This window comes from Dromiciops gliroides, chromosome 6 (assembly GCF_019393635.1).
Source record: "Dromiciops gliroides isolate mDroGli1 chromosome 6, mDroGli1.pri, whole genome shotgun sequence".
Lineage (NCBI taxonomy): Eukaryota > Metazoa > Chordata > Mammalia > Microbiotheria > Microbiotheriidae > Dromiciops > Dromiciops gliroides.
In genome coordinates, this window is record NC_057866.1 from 20,792,880 (window position 1) to 20,815,171 (window position 22,292).

Below are 22,292 nucleotides of genomic sequence, written 5' to 3' on the forward strand. Positions count from 1 at the left end.
TTGCCATATCTGCATATACAATGAAAATTAAATGAAAAATAATTATTATATCTAGTGAAAGAACTCAGAAATATCTAAATTCCCTTATTAGTCTTCTCTGGCCACTGTTTCTGCCTTGTCTCTCACCTGATCAAATAGTTTCAGTGGTCTCTGCCTTTATTTGGTGCCTAATAATCCTAAACCCCTTTGCCTGGTATTAAAAGTTCTCTAGAACATGACCTCAATTTATCCTTGCAGTTTATACCCAGTGTCTTGTCTTTAAGAAATAATCATTCCATCAATTGGGATTTTTGTTTGTTAGTTTTTATTTTTGTTGTTGTTTGTTTGTTTGTTTCTTTCTTTCTTTTAGAATGGTAACTAACCATAGAGAGAATGATGGGATCTGAGACATAGAGTAGATTATGGTGGTTGCTCTGTGGATATAGTGTTTGACATGGAGTCAGGGAGACCTGAGATCAAAGTGGAGCTCAGACAATTTTAGCTGTGTGACTGTGCTATATCACTTAGTGTTAGTTTTCTCAGTAGTATAATGGAGGTAATAATAGCAGCCAGCTCCCTGAGTTGTTTATAAGATCAAATAAGGTAACATGCAAAGTGCTCTGCAACCTTTAAAGTACCTTATAAATTTGTCATATTATTATTATTAAAAAAAATAGTGATGAGACTGTGGTAACTGGATGTTGAACAAGAACATGGGTAAATGGACTCAAGGACAATTAGAGTAGGTTAGGGAATAAAACAGAGAAAAGCAAAATGAGAATGAAAAAAGAAATTGATCATAAAACAATATCCATTGCTTCATCATATCATCCTGTGCCTTTCTCTGCCAAACATGACATGAGTGCTGATAAAATTACATGATCAGGGATTCATAGCTGAACACCACCTTCCAGGCCATCTGGTACAAATGCCTCATTTTACATATGAGGAAACTGAGGCATAAAAAACCCTTATTGAACTTCCCCCAATACCATAGAAGTGTTAGAAGTTAACTTGAGCCTGTTTCCTATGATTCCAAATCTATTGGTCTTTGAACAGTATTACACGTTGGCTGCTAGATAGTGCTTAGCTCACAATTATATCCCATTTACTGTTCCCATTTCCTTAAAGACTAAAATAAAAAAGGCCAAAACAAGAATAAAAGCTCCAAAGTTTACCAAAATCATTGGGCACTGCTATCTTGTCTTCCTTTTTCTTAACAGGAACCTGAAGACCTCTTAAGGTTTTTATAACTGACCATTCTGGGAGACTTCTCCAAATGCAGCATTCACAACCTGGGTTTAATTTACCTTGTTCCTTCTGGAAGATCCAGTGTGCCATGAAGGGCAATGGAGCCAGTGATCCTAAAAACAGATTGTTCATAACTTGAAGTGGAAAAATGTATGACAAAGGCCAACAACCTTAAATCAAACTTGCTAGATATTACCTTAAAAAAATTGTTGTTTTCTATTTTCATCTTTCCAGTTTGGGCCTCCTTTGGTTGGAATTCATTTACAAACTTCACCTTTAATCTTCTGCCCTTGCAATATGCAATCAATTCAATAAGTATTTATTAAGGAACCATCATGTTTTTGGTTTAGCAATGTAGCAACTGAATGGCCCTGTGGTAACATGAGCTAAAACTACACTGTGGATTCAGATAGAACAAAGTTCATGTCCCATTTCTGTTATATAAGAGCTAAATGATCCTGGGAAGCCAAGTCACTTAGTGTCTTAGTTCCAAAATTCCTTAAGATTATAAATTAGAGGGAGAAGCTAAGTGGTGCAGTGGTTAGAGCACTGGAACTGGATTCAGAAGGACTTGAGTTCAAATCTGGCCTCAGACACTTGATACTAACTAGCTGTGTAAACCTGGGCAAGTCACTTAACCCCCACTGCCCCACAAAAAAAAAAAAGAGTATAAATTAGAGAAATTTGGAGGTCTGTGCTGTAGTTAAGTAATCTCCTCAAAAAAATATTCACTATTCCAATAAAATCCCACCCCTATCCCTACAGTGTTATCAGAAAGGAAAAAAAAAAGTTTAACACAATCTGTTACTATTAATTTTTTAACAAATGGGGAATTTATAATGTTCCTTGGATTATCATGCCATTGTGTCTCTTTCCTGAAGGCTCAGAAGCAATACTATATGAGGTCCTTACCTTGACAGAAGAAATTGGATTTTCTTAAACTTTCAAAAATTAAAAAAAAAAGTCTCTTTTCTGTTACAATTAAGGTCAGTGTTCTAACCTTTCTGACCTATATCCTGATCCACAGTGAACCCTTAAAGGACAAAGACATTCTTAGTCACATAGATACTTATAGATATTGCATTAAAGTTCAGAAATTTAAAGAACTGACAGCCTCTAGGGAAATAAGAGGCCACCCTCTATGGGATGGTTGGCGCCTTTAGCTCATTTGACTTTGGTCATCATAGGAGCAAACTTCCCTAGACAATTAGCACCAGTCTGCCCTACTGCCAGGCTTTGGCTGAATTAATAGGTAAATGAACTGGATAGTCAGTGTACTTGTTCTGCCTTCCAGGAAAGTTACAAATAACTACATTTATGACATTGTTTCTGAGATACATGTCTCAATTATGAATGTCCTGGAAGGTCTTTTTTGAATAACCCAAAGATCTTTAGAAACACATTTCATAGTTTTTCTGTTTGTTTGTTTGGGGGCAGGGCAGGGCAATGAGGGTTAAGTGACTTGCCCAGAGTCCCAAAGCCAGTGTCAAGTATCTGGGGCCAGATGTGAACTCAGGTCCTCCTGAATCCAGGGCCGATACTTTATCCACTGTGCCATCTAGCTTGCCCATAATTGGTATATTATTTAAAACCTAAGATTTCTAAACTACTAACCAATCATAAGCATTTATACAGCACGTACTATTTGTCAGTCACTGTGCTGGACGCTGGACATACAAAGCAAAAGTGTCACAGTATATGCCTTCATATGGTCTCTTGGGAGAACACATGTACATATCTCTGCCTCCATATATCACCCTCCAAATAAAGTTCATTAGTCTAGTCCTCTACTCAAGAAGCAAAGCTATCGAATCAATGGCAACCTCTTATCTGGCAGCTTTTCAAATATTTGATGGAATTATGGCCCATACTCAGTTATATCGTTTTAAATTTATTACCTCCATATTTATTCCCTCAATATTTACTACTATTGCTTTGTTTACACTCTTCTCAATTTTTTTTCCCTTCTCTAGATTTTCACTACTTTTGAAAATATACTTTATAGGAAGTGGGTTTCGATATGAAACATGACTCAGGTATGGTATGAATTGCGAAGTAAAATGATACTGTCATATCTCCCTTCTAAGCATAGATGAATAAGTGTTACACAGATAGATAATGAAGAAAATAAATGGTAAGAAAACATAAGTGTTAGATTGTAGATAGACAAACATAAATGGGGAAAAGATGGATCAATACATACCTATAAATACATAGTAGATGGTGTATAGATAAACAAATGAATATATAGTAAAAAGATGCTAGACAAATTGACAGATCTGAACATTAGCTGCTTTAGTAAATAAGAGGCAGTCAATAAACACTCTAATTTCTTTTATTCTTTTTTTGCAGGGCAATGAGGGTTATGTGACTTGCCCAGGGTCACACAGCTAGTAAGGGTCAAGTGTCTGTGGTCAGATTTTAACTCAGGACCTCCTGAATTCAGGGCCAGTGCTTTATCCATTGCACTACCTAGCTGCCCCTAGTCAATAAACATTCTTAAGGGCCTATTATGTTCAAGGATTTGTAGCTAGCAATGGGGATACAAAAAGATAGTCCCTAATTTCAAGAGCTTCCAATGGAAAGGGGAAGAATTGATAGTCTTAAAACAAGATGTCTGGGGGTGGGGGGGCAGCTAGGTAGCCCAGTGGAAAAGGCACTGTCCCTGGATTCAGGAGGACCTGAGTTCAAATCCAGCCTCAGACACTTGACACTTACTAGTTGTTTGACCCCGGGCAAGTCAATTAACCCTCATTGCCCCACAAAACAAACAAACAAAAAACAAAAACAAAAACAAAAAAAAAACAAGATGTCTGGAACACCAAAAGGTCGAGGCCTCTCTGCTTTTTGCCATACTTGGATGCCTTCATGCCCCAACTAAAATCCCATTCTCTCCACGAAGTCTTTCCTCTTTTTCTGCAATCCTAGTAACTGGCATCTATTGCTTATCTCCAAATCATACAGCATACAAGCTGTTTGTGCATAGTTGTTTTATGAGGTCTCAACTCATTTGATCCAGATAATTTTCCAGAATGGGCGTGACACTTCTCATCTCTACCAATAATGTGCTACTGTCTTCCCACTACAAAACTGCCATTAAGGAGCAACACACCATGCAAAATTTATTTCGATTGATTTTTTTTTTTAAATACAGTTAATTATCTACAATGTGCCAGAAAATTTGCTAAGCCCGGTGAATATAAATACAAACCAGAAAACAGCCATTAAGCTCACAAAGTTTACATTCTACTTGAGAAAAAAATGCACATACAGACAGTCACATGCATCTCTGTGTATATACAAATTATTCGTGTGTAATTAGAGAACTAATAACTAGGGGAATAAGGGAAGCTCTTCTGTTATTTCAGAAATGTGCTAGCTGTATTACTCTGTTCCAATCACTTTACCACTCTGTACCTCAGTTTTGTGATTTGTAAAATGGGGGTAATAATAACGTTTGAGTGTTGTTGTAAGACTGAAATGAGATAATATGTGTAAAGGACTTTGAAAATTTTACAGCAGTATGGTAATGTTACGTATTAATTGAATGATTTCTTAACTTTGATGCCCAGAATAAGAAATAATACTGTTTCAGCTCTCTATAACTTTGGTTCTCTGAACTTTCTTTAAATATTATTTTCATAACTGTTTCAATATAATTGGTTTCCTTTGTAAATCTATGCTTTTATATATTTTATACATAAAAAAATTATTTAGTGAAAGGTTTCATCTCAGACACTTGAGAAAAGTTTTCCTCTTTCACCCAATGACCAAAGGGTCCATCTTCTCTCTCTCTCTCTCTCTCTCTCTCTCTCTCTCTCACACACACACACACACACACACACACACACACACACACAAACACATTCAGCTCCTAACAAATGAATTGCCTTAATTTTATTGACATTAATTTTCCGTGACTCATTACAAGAAACTGATTTATTTCACGCCTTTCTTTACTCCATCAACATTTAATTCATTATTAGATTGTGAGATCAAATTATTTTGAATTATTAGGGATCTTTTCTTCATTCTGTCTATGGCTTTCATACCGGACAGAAATACACATGATATTGCCATTCCAAATGTCTGTGTTCTCTTCCTAATCTCTCAGAGCAACTAAGGAATGATGAAAAAAATAAGTATGGGTGCATCTTTTATCTTGAGCCTTAGAAGGGGGTATAATGTCCCAGTGATACCTGATAATATTCTCTGCTCTGAGGGCTTTTTACCTGATCCTATTTCATTTTTATCTCACTATCTCATCCCTCAAAATATTAATTAAATTATCTGTTATTTTTTTTTACTTTTTGTATTTTTACCAATTTGTACTATTTGTCCTTAGATAATTTAGCCAAAGTTAATTTATTTTCCTTGTTACAATGATGCTTAGATAAATTGAGGCTTTTCAAGAGAGAACAAAAACCACAATGACAACACCACCACCACCAAAACCTCTAAATAAAGACAGAGGAAAACATTAATTTCGCTTTTTTATATCGACAGAATTCCTTTGATTTTCTAATGTGTTTACTTTTTTATTTGTATGTTTAAATACTAATCTTATGGCATGTCCTGCTCACATAAGGATTCTTTTAAAGGAATGATTAAATATCTCTCTTTATTGAAATCCATTTTTAAGCTGATAGTTAAATTCAACATTGCAGGTTGTTATATATACATATATACACATATATATGTATATATGTGTGCAAACATATATACATATATGTGCAAACTCATCTAAATGTTGTTTTCATAATAATATATTGTAATTATTTATTTAATTTCTTATAAATGAATAATAGCTTTTTTCCCCCTTTGCGGAATGACTTCCCTTGTTTTGAGTATATTTTCTTCTATCACTATAATATTTGTTTTTAATTTCTAAGTTATATCTCTGATGTATAAACCAAATGCTCCTAGGTACCCTAAAATGAGGGCTTATCTCTGGCAATGTTCTATGCATTAACATAGTGTGGATTTGTTTTTTGTGACCTTTACTGCTAAACCTATCTCCAGCAAAAATTGTGAAATAAACAGTCTTAAAGATAATTTTCCTCAGCAAAACATATAATTCTTATATTATCTTCTTTAAAAAAAAATTATTGTTTTGAGGGTATGCAGACAGAATAGTCAAATCAGGATGAGATTTCTAAATTATCTCCTCCCCTCCTTGTTTTTTTTTTTTTTTTTGCAAGGCAATGAGAGTTAAATACCTTGCTCAAGATCACACATCTAGTAAGTATCAAGTGTTTGAGGTCGGATTTGAACTCAGGTCCTCCTGAATCCAGAGCCAGTGCTTTATCCATTGTGCTACCTTGATGCCCCCTCTAAATTATTTTTTAGAAGATTCCTTAAAACTTTTATTTTTCAACAGTAATCACTGTTTTGCTCCACAGTTTCTTCATGGCATTTTTCATTTCTGTATTTCTAAATGTGTAGATCAATGGATTTAATAAGGGAGTGAGAAAACTGTAAAATATTGCCACCATTTTGTCAAAAGAGAATGTAGTAGGAGGCCTTGTATATACAAATATACATGGTACAAAAAATAAGACTACAACTGTAATGTGGGAGCCACAAGTAGAGAGGGCTTTGCGACGTGCCACTGTGCTGTGTTTCCTTAGAGAGTGCAGGATAACTCCATAAGATATAAGCAATAAAGAAAAGTTGATGATACAGATAAAGCCACTGTTGGCCACAACCATCAGACCAAGCACATGGGTGTCAGTACAGGCAAGTTGCAACAAAGGGTATAAGTCACACATAAAATGATCAATTACATTTGGACCACAAAAGGGTAAAGGAAGCATGAAGAAAATCTGAATCATGGAATGCAAGAAGCCTCCAGCCCAGGCCACTCCCACCAGCAGCAAACACAGGTGCCGATTCATGATTGTCAAGTAGTGCAGAGGCTTACAGATAGCCACATACCTATCAAAGGCCATGGATGTAAGGACAATCACCTCAACACCTGCTAAGAAATGTTCTGCAAAAATCTGACCCATGCAGTCTTGAAAAGATATGGTTTTCCTTTCATAAAGAGAGTCAATGATAACTTTAGGAGCAATGACAGAGGAGAAGCAGGCATCTAGGAAAGACAGAAAGGCTAGGAAGAAGTACATAGGGGAACTCAAAAGGGAGGGAGTACAGATGATGGTCACCACAATAAACAAATTCCCCCCAACAGTTGCAAGGTAGAAAATTAAGAATATCACAAATGTCATTTTCTGAATATTGGGATTCTGTGAAAGTCCCAATAGAATGAACTCAGTCACATGACTTTGATTTTCCATTTTTAAAGGACATGAGTACCCTGTTAATCATTTGGGTATCTGCAAAAAAGAAAAAAAGACAAGAAAAGCTTTAGTCATCAATATTAAAGAGCATTTTCAAAAACATATCAAAATATGTCAGCATTAATGATATTTATATACAATGTGGCATTGTTGATTATGGAAGTTCCTTCAATATATCTTCAGACCATATGAGCAAGAGGAAGGCATTTATGATTCAGATTTCCCTCTACTTTCCCCTCACGGGTTTACCAATGCTCTTCTTAATATAATATTTCCAGAAATGAACATGATATTTCAGCAATGTCCTCAAGAATGTATAGTCAATCAATTTGTTGTTCAGTATTTCTTACACTGTAGCCTAACATCATATGATTCTTCTTGAATATGATATAGCTCTTACTCACATTGACTTTACAATTATTACTGTCTTTTTTCCCTATTACCATTGTGGTTTTTTTTTATCTTTTCTATTTTCAACTTGAATGATGGATATTTTTTATCCTTATAAGGTTTTACATTTGTCTTTTTTCAATTTGGATGGATGTTCCTGACTGCAAGGACTTTCCCCCCTGAATACTAGCTAGGTTATCCAATAGTTTATCAGTGCTTCCTGGATTTGGGACATTTAAATATTTAATAAATGTCTCATTTATGATTTATTTTAAGAAGTATATGTGAAACACATAATGTACATTTACATATATGTATATATAAGTATACATGTATATGGGTATATATACACATAAATATTCATGCATACATACAAAAGCAGAAAAATTCTGGAATATTTAACTGGAAATATATTTTGAAGATGATATTGAATTACTAATGAGCTCTCCCTCTCAATCTTTCACTCTCATTCTCACCTTCCCTCTGTTTCCTGAATTTAGCTAACATTTCTATGCAAATGACTACATAATGTTAAGGGTTAAAATTCTAGCTAAACTGTCTAAAATATCTAATGAGTGGTCGCCAATAAATTATAAGCTTTAGCAAGAGTTAGACTTTTAAGCATTTATTAAGGAGAATAAGAATTTGGTAAAGAGAGAGAAAAAGGCCTAGATTCCTATCTATTAAAGAGAGAGCACATTTTTAGCTCCCTTCTCCGCCAGCGTCCTCAGGAAAGAGCCCGAGACTGAGCGCCAGTCTCTTCCTTCCTCCTCCCACTAGTCCGCGTCACTTCCTGACTCCTGGTCTTGCCCTCAAAGACGTTCCCTTCATGGGCAGAACTCCTCTACAGTAAGTATCCAGCAGGTGGCGTTATTCCAATCGTTACAGTCCCCCCTGTTGTTCCTCAAGAAACAAAATGTTTCCTTGACGGAACAGTAAAAACAATATGATAACTATTGCTAACTAATAATATGTGAACAACAATATAGAAAAGGAAGAGAGGAAAGTTTTGTCCAGAGGGGCGATTTTTTTTGTCCTCATGAACCGACGCTTTGACATTAGTCTTGCAAAGGGAGGGCCTCTGCAGAGAATACATGTTACAGATGGTGTATATTATAACAGAAAGAGAAAAAAAACCAACAAAAAGAACAAATCAAAACTGTTCATTTAAAGTCTCTGAAAGTCTTTTCTCAGATGTCCTCTAGGTGTAGTCGTGGAATGGAAGTCTCTTCAGGGGTTGATGTGTGGATGCTGGTAATCAGCCAGGAAAATTTCCTACAAAATTGAGCTTAACACAACTTTAAAATAGCTTTGTCAATAATCAAATCAAACAATGAAAGTTCTCAAAAACATGTCTAAGGGAATTCAGAATCTTAGTTGTTACACATGAAACATATAGTAAAACAAAAATTGAACCATTCTTTAAAATTATAATATTACTATAGTCCCCCCCTTATGGAGGGTAATTGAGAAGACAATTGCTGAGATATTAATTATTAAAAATAATTTTTTATCTTTGTTTCATCACTTTTTGCATCATCTGCCTAATTATCCTCATGCCATTATGAGAAATTACAAATCTAATATAATTGGTAACAGATGTCAAGGCCAAATTCAACACTGTTATTTTTCATGACACCTGAGATAATTATGGGGGTTACCATAAAAGAACAGAGAAATGATGGGATATGAGCATTCCCACACTTAAGCAATATATACTGCCCATGCAGTATGCCAGGTTTAAAATAGGTGGATGGAATATATGTCCATGCCACCGAACATATTGGAGGAAACTGAGTCAGACTTAATCAGATGCATGGGATTGAGATGTCCATGGCATCAGGCATATAGGAGGGAGCATAGAAGCCAGGTGTAGAAGTGAGATGGGTGGGATGAATACTTCCAGCCATCTGTACAATATTGTGGGGAAAAAGAGAATAAAATATTAAACCCAGTCTCTTCCTTCCTCCTCCCACTAGTCCGCGTCACTTCCTGACTCCTGGTCTTGCCCTCAAAGACGTTCCCTTCATGGGCAGAACTCCTCTACAGTAAGTATCCAGCAGGTGGCGTTATTCCAATCGTTACAATAATCTATATACCTACCCTAGTTTCTTCCCTGTATTTCTATCCAATGTAATCAATTTTCTATTAGAAATTCCGAAGTAGAAGTCCCAGAAACATCTTACTCTTAATATCTCCCTCACTGAACACATTTTCTTTCTCCCTAAAGCCTCCTCTCTTCACAGCTTACTTATTGTTTACTGGTAAAGATAGACAACCCCTTCCCTTGTTTGAAAAATTAGTATTACCATAGGTTCCTCATTTTTCCTCCCTCCACATATCCAACCAATTGTCAAATTTTACATTTTATACCTTTACAACTATTTTCACATCCAAACTCTTCCCACATGCATATAGCTATCACCTTAATTCTGCCATTTATGGCCTCTCACCTTAATTATTACTATAGTTTCCTATTAGCTCCCTTGCGTAATCTCTTAACTCTAGTCCATCTCACCTATTACTACCAAAGGAATTTTCCTTAAATGTCTTTCTGACCATGCAAATTCCTATTATTGCCAGTATGAAAAATGTATATAAATTCTTTTGTCTATATTTTAATATCCCCAGACAAGGGGTTTCAAACATGTACCTTTATATTCCCAAGTATATCTTAAACCAGATTAAAATGTTATTGTGAAATTGTTCACACACACAAAAATAAAATATAAAAAGACATAGATAACATTAACATGTTTTTCTAATTCATGCTGTGGGCCACATAATCCTTAGTTCCAATTTGGTGGCCCCTGTTTCTATTTGAGTTTGATGCCTCTACTCTATACAACTAGGCCCCCACCTATATTCTTTGCCTCTTAGGACATTACTTTCTCTCCCTTACTCAGGCCTCTCTGTGCAGTATTCACACAATATTAAGGAAGGAAGGAAAAATTTAATAAGAACTTAAGATGTTTCAGGTACCCTCAATCTCCTTTGACCTGGCAGTTTTATATACCTGTAATGTTTTCCTTCTTTACTAGTCCTTTATAGAATCTCTTTCTTTAAATTTCAGCTTAGGTCCAAACTTTTGCATGAAGCCTGTCTTAATCCCACCAGCTGTTAGCACTCTGCTACCTAAACTTCCTTGCAATTAATTACTTTTTAAAATATTAATATTTTAATTCTCCACAATTATATGATAAAACCGTCTTTAATTTTTCAAAAAGTTTTGAGTTCCAAATCCTATCCCTCCCTTCCTCCCTGCCCTCTCCCTGCCCTGACATGGTAAGGATTCTGATTTAGGTTATACATGTGCAATCTTGTAAAACATTTCTATATTAGTCACCTTGTATAAGAAGATGAGAGAGAAAGACAGAGACAGTGACAGAGAGAGAGAAGAGAGGAAGGAAGGAAGGAAGGAAGGAAGGAGGGAAGGAAGGAAGAAAGGAAGAAAGAAGAAAGGGAGGAAAGAAGTAAGGAAGGGAAAATAGTATGTTCTAGTCTGTATTCAGATAATATCATTTCTTCCTTTGAGAGTGAAGCCCTCATCATGAGCCTTTTGGGATTGTCTTGGATGATTGTATTACTAAGAATAATTTAGCTACTTTTTCAAAACATTTGTTACCCTTGTATATTTTTTTCTCAGTAGAATTTACACGATCTTGTCTTTCCCATTAACAGATATGCTCCTTATGATGTATTAATTCATTTGCTTTTGAATGTCACATGGACAGAATATGGGACTTGTACCAGGGAGACCTTAGTTCAAATCTATCCTCAGACACTTACTACCTAGTAACCTTTGGACAATTAAACTATGTCTCTATTTCATCTGTAAAATTAGAATAATATTTGAACTCACTTCTATGCTTATTCAGAAAGCAAAATGGGATGTTTGTAAAGTGTTTTAAAAAGTTTAAGCAAATTATAAATTTTAGCTATTTTGTTTTGTGAAATTAATGAATTCTTGTTAAATCATTTATTAACGAAATATTATTTAAACAATTAAATTGTACAAACATTTACTAAGTATCCACTAGGTGTTAGGTGAAATTTTAACATTTTTAGAAATACTGAAAATGTAAATATAACCCATTTATTATTCTTTCCTAATGTTATCCATTTCATAATTTTTAAATACAAAAAATAAATAGTTTGTAATTTTTTTAGGAGACAATTTAAATTTACTCTATCTAATACATGCAATAACCTTATCTTTCTTAACCATGGTTTTCATCTTTGAGCTAAATGTATTGGTTTTTGTTCACTTTGTGTTTTCACTGTTCACCGCCTGAAGGGTTGAATTATGTTTGCCTCACTGTCTGTGCCTCTGTTTCTGACTCTCTGTCTGTCTCTCTATCTTGGTGTATAGACTAAACTTCTGAGTCTTCTGATATATGTCTATTTCAGACCTATTGGATCCCTACCCAGAGAGAAAAAGCTAGCTAGTTTTACACACAAAATATAAGATTAAATGTTTATATTTCTTTAATACCTGTATCATAGGAAGAAGAAACTAAACCCTCCTCTTCTCCACCCACCAAAAATATTAATAAAATGTTTAATCCAGTGAATTGAAATGAGGACAGGAGATGACTAACTATATATGTTCCCCATCTTCCTTTGCCACTTCATAAAAGTTATTATTTTCTAAAATTACCTTTTCTCAGTTTTTGCTTTATACCTCTCTGCATAGTAAAACTTCTGATCAAAAATCAGCATAACTTGTGCCATCAATGATAGCAATTGCCTTCTGAAACACTTGGTACATATCTGCCCTGAATCCTCCACTTTTACATGAATTTCTTATTGATATGGAGTACTATTTAATCAGGAAACTGTTTCTTGACTGTTTGTCAGGTTTAGAATTGCCTCGAGGCACTGGAAATCTTTTCCTAGAGTCATAAAGTTAGTATATACAAAAGGTAGCATTTTAACTCAGTTCTTCCAGATCATGAAAGCACACTGCCCTTCTTCTCAGAAAGGTTCATTAAAGACAAACTCCCCTTCTTGAGGTTTTCAAGTTGGCTGAGAACTACTGCTATACTACTGCTCCTGCTGTTCCTACTCTAATATTACTACTAATTCTAGATCAGAGTTTCTGTTTTTCTAATCTCAAACCATTTCTTCATAGAAGTTGATTGATAAGAGAAAAACTGACATGCATGAGGTTTGAAGGCAAGCTAAATGATTATACCTTTCATTCTGTGAATTTGTGTCCTCAGCTCCTACCTGGCATGTATCAGGAATTTGATAAATGCTTTATGATAGACTTTCTGGTTGCTGTGCATGGTCCTGGTGTGCATAGTTTTCCTGAATTGTTGAAAACAATTTATAAACTTCGGAGCCTTCTTCTTCTAATGAAGTTCCCCCAACTTGTTATTGCCAATCTTCTGGAAATCAAAACTCCTTAGTTCCGTCTCAAGCCTCTTCAACTTGATAGGGCCAGCTAGAACTCCTGATGTCCTGCTCAGAAATCAAGATTACCTTCATGACCAATGAAGAAAGGAAAATGGAGGGTGAAAGTACTGTGAAAACAAAAATACTTGTAGGTTATATTTTGAAGTATATTTGATCTATTGCAAGTTTCTTAAAATGAAAAGTCTATTACATGATTTTAAGACTAAAGATCAAGAAATTTTATAGGTACTTGTATTAGTGAAATCAATAATAGCTTTTGCCGAAAGTTTGGACAATGATGTTAGGAAAGTAATAAATAGAAGTAGCAATGGGATATGGACCTAGTAACAAATGCTACTCTCTCTCTCTCTGTGTCTCTCATCCCTCCTCTCTCCCTCCCCTTCACTTTCCAACCTTTCCCTCTCTCTCCCCTTTCTCTTGCACTCTTTTTTTTTTTTTTTAGTGGGGCAATTGGGGTTAAGTGACTTGCTCAGGGTCACACAGCTATTAAGTGTTAAGTGTATGAGGCCGGATTTGAACTCAGGTACTCCTGACTCCGGGGCCAGTGCTCTATCCACTGTGCCACCTAGCTGCCCCATTTCTCTTGCACTCTTTTTCTTTCTAGCTCCCTTCTTTCTCTCCCCCTCTCCCCCTTTCTCTCTTTCTCTTCCTATCCTCCCTCCCTTTCTCCTTATTCCGTTCTTGTCCCTCTCATTTCATTTGGAAAATTGAAAAATCATAACTACTTTTGCCCATTAATTATATTCACCGGATAAAATGTGATATAAGTGATATTTTGTTTTGTTTATTTTGTTTTTATTATTTCCTATTTAATTCTTCCAGAAAGACAAAATACAATTAGTAAAATTATTTTATTCTATCTAGCCCCTGATCAATCCCCCTTCTCTGAGTGTGTCAATGTTCTTTGAAAACAAATTTTCAAAATTCTGTTTCTTGATAAATATATCAATCCTCACAAATGTCTTTGGGGTAAAAGCACAAATTTCTGGTGATGTTTTAATAAATCAGAAAAAAAGGAAAAGAAAAGTTGTTGAGCCTCATTTCACCTAAATAGTCATTCTTTGTAGTATAAGACCTAGAAAAGGTAAACGTTTTATATTCTAGGTACCAGTAAGGTAAGGTGAACAGATCATCTGTACATTTGTCAGGTGAGGTGAAGCCTTGTTGCTGAGTCATTGCATGACCTTAACGGCTTACTTTAAGGCTTACTTAACCTCTTTATGTCTATGTTTCTGCATAGGCACAGAAATCAGAATGATGAGACATCTCCCCAATATCACAAGTGTCATGTACAATGAGATCAATTAAATAAGACAATAGCCATACTTATACACATAGACATTGTTTGAGTCCAAGAAGTAGCAGCTATATTTATTCCAAAAGCAGAGATTAGTTATTTCTATGGTTCTTGATGAATATCCCATAAGTAATGCATCTTTTATATCCTGACCTAATTAATTAGCTTCCATCGTTCTTCACCTCCTAGAGATGAAAGACCAAAGTGCTTACTCAAATATTCAAGGTCTCAAAGAATTTAGCCCTTAATGTTTTGTTTTTTCAATTGCTTTCCCACTTTTGTCCCTTTTGGATGGGCTTATATTTTCATTAAGTTAAAAAAGGAAAAAATAATTATGGAACAGGTGTTGAATAGAAATATAAAGGCATGAAATGATGAGATTTTGATCATTAGGAATAGTCAGAGGTCCTGCATAAAAAGAGTAAGGTTTAGAAAGTGAGGACAGAGTGAAGAACGGTCAAAAGGAAAGTGAACAGAGATTGCCACAGGGTTGGGGGGAGAAGAGAGGTCAAGGGAATTAGAGAAGGCAGATATGTTCATGAATTCATCATCTTATCATCACTTTACTCACTCCAGGCATGAGGTACTCTTAGAAGATGTTGGGTCTTGGCCACCAAATATTTTGGGAACTCACAATTCTAATCCCTTGTCCTATATGCCTTTACAGACCACAAGAAAGGTAGACAGAGAAACTATAAAAATAGGAAGGTTGTAGGAATGTTGCCTATATCTACATGGTGCAGACGTGTCTGCCTGGTTTACTTAGAGCCTAATATTTTCTTTAAACAATTATTTATAGTAATTACATCAAACTTCAGAAACTTAGAGAACTGACTCAGCCTCCAGGGAAATGAGGGATATTCTTTATGAGGAAATAGCTCCATAAGCTTTTTTGACTTAATGGTCAATTAATGAAGAAATGCCACTGTCCAATTTGGTCTAACCTGATCTGGAGCCAAGCTTTGGCTAGAACAGAAAACAGGTGAAGTGGTTCTTCATTGAAAGTTTCTTATCCTGCCTAGTATTTAGTACTTTCTCCATAAACGACATTACCTCTTAAGGCAAAAGAATCATTTGTACAATGTTCACTGTTCCCTTTTGAATATCCCACCATCTTACCTCCCAAAAAGTATTTTCTTAAAATCATCAAATATTAGAGATAAAAGGGATCATTTTGCATAACATATTCAATATAGTAAAGGTGGACTCAGTCCAGAGAAGTTTAGTGAATATCTTTTTTTTTCATTTTTCAGGGCAATAAGGATTAAGTGACTTGCCCAGGGTCACATAGCTAGTAAGTGCCAAGTGTCTGAAGTCAGATTTGAGGTCAGGTCCTCCTGAATCCATGGCCAGTGCTTCATCTACTGCTCCACCTAGCAGCCCCTGAATATATTTCTTAACATTATAATTTTTAATACAAGAATATTCAGGAATAAACTGAGTAATTCAGATTAGCCCAACAAGCTCCAGTCCACTTTAGAGAGCAATATTTTCATTTTTTGCATTCAGGAACATGGGTTATCAACAAATATTTCCATCATATGTTGGATGATTTATTGCATGGGTTAGGAAAGTTTTTATATGATGATTTTTTTGCTGTTTTTTATCCCTCTATTATTCTGTAAAAAGCATATGAATTAAGACACTATCTTTTCCAAAATCTAGTATCTGGCCCTGATTATAGTTTTGTTTTCTTTATATACAACTTTATTTTAAAATAAAGATTAAAAATATTAGGGGGCAGGTAGGTGGTACACTGGATAAAGCACCTGCCCTGGATTCAGGAGGACCTGAGTTCAAATCTGGCCTCAGATACTTGACACTTACTAACTGTGTAACCCTAGGCAAGTCACTTAACCCTCATTGACCCACAAAAAAAAATATTGGAACAATTTATCCTTCCTAAATACTTCTTGTACCCAATTATAAGATTTGTTGCCTGCCCCCTCTAAACTGTGGCTCTTCTAGAAAGCTACTCTAGATTCATACTACAGCTAATGAGACTCTATTAATATGTGATTCTCTTGGCAATATGTGATTGACATTTGATCTGTTTCCAACCAAAGAACACAGATATTTGAAAGGCATTTAATAAATTAGCACAGTAAGAAATATCAGGGGCAGCTAGATGGCACAGTGGATAGAGCACCAGCCCTGGAGTCAGGAGGACCTGAGTTCAAATACAGCCTCAGACACTTAACATTTACTAGCTATGTGACCCTGGGCAAGTCACTTAACCCCAATTGCCTCACTAAAACAAACAAACAAACAAAAAAGAAATATCAAAAGAACATTTTCCTAGTAGATGTGAAAACATTTTCCTTTCGTGTCATAAAGCTCTACCTAGACATACCAGGAATTAAAAAGCTTCCACAATAAGAATAGAAAGGGGAAAAATAGACTAGGCAGCAGCATAGCAAAGTGTAATTAGCACTGGAGTTGGACTAAAATCCTAGATTTCTTTGTTACTTACTGTTTATATCAACTTGGGTGAAATGCTTAACCTCTATGATTGTCATTTTCTTCATATATAAATTGAAAGGGTTTTATTAGATGATCTTTAAATACCCTTCTCATTGGAAAGCTATGAAGTGATTGATTTTCTTCCCCAGTCAAAAGAAACTAGTATTTTTCTTCAGAAACCAAATCCACTCACCTCTCTCTTACCATCAGTTATGTCTTATGGGCCACATGCATTTAATGATATTATGGAGAAAGAAAAATCCATAAAGAATATTGGGACCCATGCAAAATTGTGAATACCCTTTGAACAATTAATACCAATCCTTGGTCTGTATCCCAAATATATAATACAAAGAAAATATTTATAGCAGCACTTTTTGTGGTGGCAAAGAATTGGAAATTTGGGGGATGCCCATCAATTGGAGAATGTCTGAAAAAGTCATGGTATATGAATGTAATGGAATAGTATTTTGTTATAAGAAATAATGAGTAGCTGAATTTCAGAAAAAAACTGAAAAGACTTACATCAACTGATATTGAATGAAGTGAAAAGAACCAGAAGAACTTTGTACTCAGTAACAGCAACATTTGGCAATGATCAACTATGATAGACTTAGCTACCACCAGGAATGTAATGATCCAAGGCAATTCCAAAAGACTTATGATGGAAAATGCTCTCCACATCCTGAAAAAGAATCATGGAGCCTGAATGCAGAATGAAGTATACTATTTTCCACTTTATTGGTTATTTTTTGTTTCTTTCTTATGGTTTTTCATATGCTGATTCTTCTTTCACAATAAGACTAATGTGGAAATGTGTTTAACATCACTATACATTTATAACATTTGTCAGATTTCTTTGCTGTCTTGGGGGAGGAGGAAGAGAATGGAGGGAGGAAAAATAGGAACTCAAAATCTTACAAAAATGAAGGTTGAATACTACTTGTACATTTAGTTGGGAAAAATACTATTAAGGGAAAGAAAAAGAATTTGGTACCCAACCCTCTGGTCATAATGACTGAGTGGTGATCTGGTGAATATGTCCCTAATATGAGAATTATTGTGATTTGATCTTCTCCCCCACCTGCTGTCACCTAGAAGAGAGCATTATATCAGATTTATTTTTCTTTTTAATCATGGTGACAATCAAACTATCCCTATTGTCAAACTACTTGTTGTAGACAGCTTCAGAAATTGGAAGACCCTGAAGTACCTCAAGCCATTTCATGTGGAACATGTAAGATCCAGAAGGAAAATATGATTGACTTTGTACTATGTGTTCTATTACTCTTGTTGGAGCAAATTTGTCTGATTCCTATGTCAGTCTATTAAAAGCCATTCTTACGTTTGACAGGATTACTTATTGCTTGGCTTCTTGCCTTTAAGTAAAACCTTCACCAAAGTAATCTGTGGTATCCACACTCCATGTAGGAGTTCTGTAGTTGTGCTAGCTAGGCAACCCTATGTTTTCTCATTTTACTTGAAACAAAAAATGACTAAGCCAGATCCTTGCAGGTCATTACTGTTCTTGCATTGTCTAGGAAGATACTTGTTTGCATTGCACATTCTACTTTCTGGGAACAGTTTAATCAACCCGAATTAACTATGAGGGCCTCAGTTGGCTAGAGCACCTGAATCTTCTTCTTCATGACTACATTCTATGTCACAGTTTGAGTTACATGATCAGGATCCTGGAAATCACCATTCTTCATCTTGGCTCTGATCCTTCCGAAAGTGTTCTAGTATACGTGGACTTTTATCTAATGTTGGTGACATTCCAAGTCACTAAATACAGAATTCTTGATGAATGAGAAGAGTGGCAAATGATTGAGAATATCCATATTTATTACTAGTTCTCTGATCATTTCAGAAAATCATATCAGCAATTATTATATACCCATATCCACATATAACATATTCACTAACCCATCACTACTGTGTTATGACAGCCCATATAATTATCTGACTCTCTTTCTCCACACACACACACACACACACACACACACACACACACACACATATATATACTGTTAGCAAACACTATTATATCAATCACATGTGTGTGATGAAATAGTGTTTGTTAAAAGAAAAAAAGAATTCCAGAAGACACATTGGAAAGAGAGGTTAAAGGATCATCAAAGTAGAGGAAGACAGGTCTGGAGTTCAATAGAGGGAGAGTGGGTATAAAGTCAATATTAACTGTACAATTGCCTCTCCCTCCTACATATTTCCCATGAACACTGAAAACAGAATTCTTTCATTGGGTCTCAGGCTCAAATAGTATACATGGACAATTGGACCTGGTGGATTTACAAGAATAAAGATAGGGCAGCTAGATGGCGCAGTGGATAGAGCACCGGCCCTGGAGTCAGGAGGACCTGAGTTCGGATCCGGCCTCAGACACTTAACACTTACTAGCTGTGTGACCCTGGGCAAGTCACTTAACCCCAATTGCCTCACTAAAAAAAAAAAAAAAAGAAAAAAAAAAGAATAAAGATAAAAACATGATTGCCACAGTAATCTTAGAGGTTGTGTTCCAAGAACCAGAAGATGTAGTGGACTGATTAGGTACTTAAAAGTTATTCCTACAAATATATTGTCTAATTCTAGGTAAAATAAAGGTGACAGAAAGAGAAAATCTTTATTTACCAATGAATTTGGAGTGAGCATTTTCAGGCAATAGCTCTTTTTCTTACAGAATAAAACATTTGGAACCTAATGCTGTGGACGGTGGACATCCTGACTGCCTGGACCACATTCCCAATTCACCGAATCATGATACTAAGCTCAATAGCAGCAAACCACTACTATAGTCATGCCATCCAAAGAGCAAAAGAAATTTTTTTTAGGAATGAGTAAGATGCATGTGCATGAGCTCGTGGAATATGACTATTGGAATTCCCATTACAGATTATTTTGTGATTTCTAATTTTCCCAAAATATTTCCTCTACAGAGTAAAACCTCATTAGTGCGTTCACCAGATCCTCATTGTCAGGAATGGTTTTCCCAACACTTCCAATTCTGAGAAAATTATTTTGACACAGGATTGTATGGACTGTCAATGAGAGCATTATTTATTTCAAACTATTGTGTGAATAGGCTTTCCTATAATATGTCAAACACTGTGAATCAGAAAGAATTTGTCTCTCCAATATGAAAACACACTGTAATTACTGGGGTATTTATAGAAAACAATCTACAAAGTACTACATTATATGTGTAATTTTAGCTGTCATTTTCATTTTAAATGGAAGAAGATTCTTTAACTTTTGTAATTATAGCATGATAAATTTTGTTAGAATAAAAAGAGAATAAAACTTTTTAGATATAGTTTTTGTATTATTTAAAGGCCATTCCACAACTATAGTTTTTAGCATCCTAAAATATGTGTATACCATATTTATTTCTCTCTATTTATATGGTATTTTTGTTTCCTTTTAATTTTATGATTAATTGTGATAATCATTTTCCTACCATTAATACATTATTGAATTTTTCATGGAAATCCCATTTTGGAATAATGAACAACTTTTAAATTATATTCCAATAGTCTGCTGATATTTTATTTTTAAAATTATACATTTGTTTAATAGTGATTCTTTACTATATTTCTCTAAATTTTATCTCCTTCTTCAGTTTGTCCCTTCAGAATGTTTTATAACACCATCACCCCTGTGTTCAAATTAAATGTTGAGTATTTATATAAATAGGATTTGCTCACAGATTGAAAATACAAAGAAGCATGTATTGTAGCAAAAGCTGATGATTCGAATATCTCTCCATACACAAGAGGATAGTAAAATTTCCTTCATATTTTCATATGAACCAAAAGAATGGAAATGATTAAAAGACAACTTGAAATTGTAGAGTTTTATTTGGTTTTAGAAATATCTCATGACACTATCTCCCAGAAATCAGCAGGACAACAGTCCTGTTGCACTTTTTCCAAGCATTGTTATTCCTTAGTGCCCTCAAGGTTGTTTTTTTATACAACTCTGCAGAACAGTTAAAATGTTTCATCCCCCCTTTCTTTTTCTAAAAAAAACAAAACAAAAAAAAAACCCAAACTTTGTTAAAGTTTTCTTTGGCCATTTGCATTTCTTATTCAAAATCATTTTGACCCTACTCTCTGAGAAAGGTTATACCCAAACCTCTTCACATCTAATCAACACTTTTCAGCACATTTCATGGACCTACTCTTCCATCTCATTCACCCCACATTGTTTCTCCAGCTTTACTAAATGAAGTGTTTTTATTTTCAATCTTAAAGGACCCACCCAGTATTCCATTGCTCATTCTACATTCAAGTACCTTCCTTCTTCCCATAACTTAGGTGCTGATTATCTCCATGAGAATGAAGTCTCTTTGAGGACAGAGACACTTTTCTACACTTGTATTTTTATTTCCTGTACATTGCATGTTGACTGGCATATGTAAGTGCCAAATACATGTTGTATCATCTGTCTATCTATCTATCTATCTATCTATCTATTTATCTATCTATCTATCTATCATCTATCTATATCCACACATGAGATCAGCTGGCATAGAGTTTTTCATGTCATTACTATTTTTTTTCCAGTTGAACATCACTCTTCCCATAAAAAATAGAACTGCTCTAAACTGATTTTTTTTAGGATGGAAGAAAAAAAAATTGACCTAAATCATGTTACTGGCAACTGTGCAAAAGATCCAAAACTTCTTCAAACATAATAAAGACAATTAATGTGAGAGGCATGAAGACACATATGGTGACTTTTGCCCTGAATTCTTATAGCTATGTCCATATTGCTGCCTCATGTCACATATAGTTGCATTAACATAGGGTATACAGGCACTAGGTGTAACTGAAAACTGTAACCATTCAAAGTACAATAATTCTTTTGGTATTTTTGTACTTAACATAATAGAATCCTTAGTCATTCTGAATTTAACTGCCTATTTATTATGATAATACTTCTAAGTGTCAGGGACAAGTCCAAGCAGATAATGGCTCTACTTCAAATTGGTCCAAATCTTCTTTGAAGGGAAAAAGGGCAAAAATTAGTTATTAAATTCCTAATGTGTTTCAGGCATTGTGCTAAGCACTTTATAAATATTATCTGAATTGGTCCTTACAACAACCCTGTGAGCTGGGTGTTATTCTTCTCACTTTGCATCAAGGAAACTGAGGTAAACAGCTGTGAAG

The 22,292-nt window shown here is 35.0% G+C and overlaps 1 protein-coding gene across 1 annotated transcript; it reads right to left on the minus strand.

Moving 5' to 3' along the window:
• Positions 1–6,596: 6,596 nt before the first annotated feature.
• Positions 6,597–8,068, minus strand: LOC122733025 (olfactory receptor 4C15-like). The gene is made up of 2 exons (XM_043973512.1): positions 8,049–8,068; positions 6,597–7,515 (listed from the first exon to the last, which is right to left on the minus strand). Exon 2 carries the CDS (start codon positions 7,458–7,460, stop codon positions 6,597–6,599), a length of 864 nt encoding a protein of 287 aa, XP_043829447.1. The 5' UTR covers positions 7,461–7,515; positions 8,049–8,068.
• Between the last annotated feature and the right edge of the window lie 14,224 nt (positions 8,069–22,292).

Bases quoted from the DNA above. Each gene is read 5' to 3' on its own strand.
- LOC122733025 (XM_043973512.1), bottom strand. From the start codon at position 7,460: ATGACATTTGTGATATTCTTAATTTTCTACCTTGCAACTGTTGGGGGG.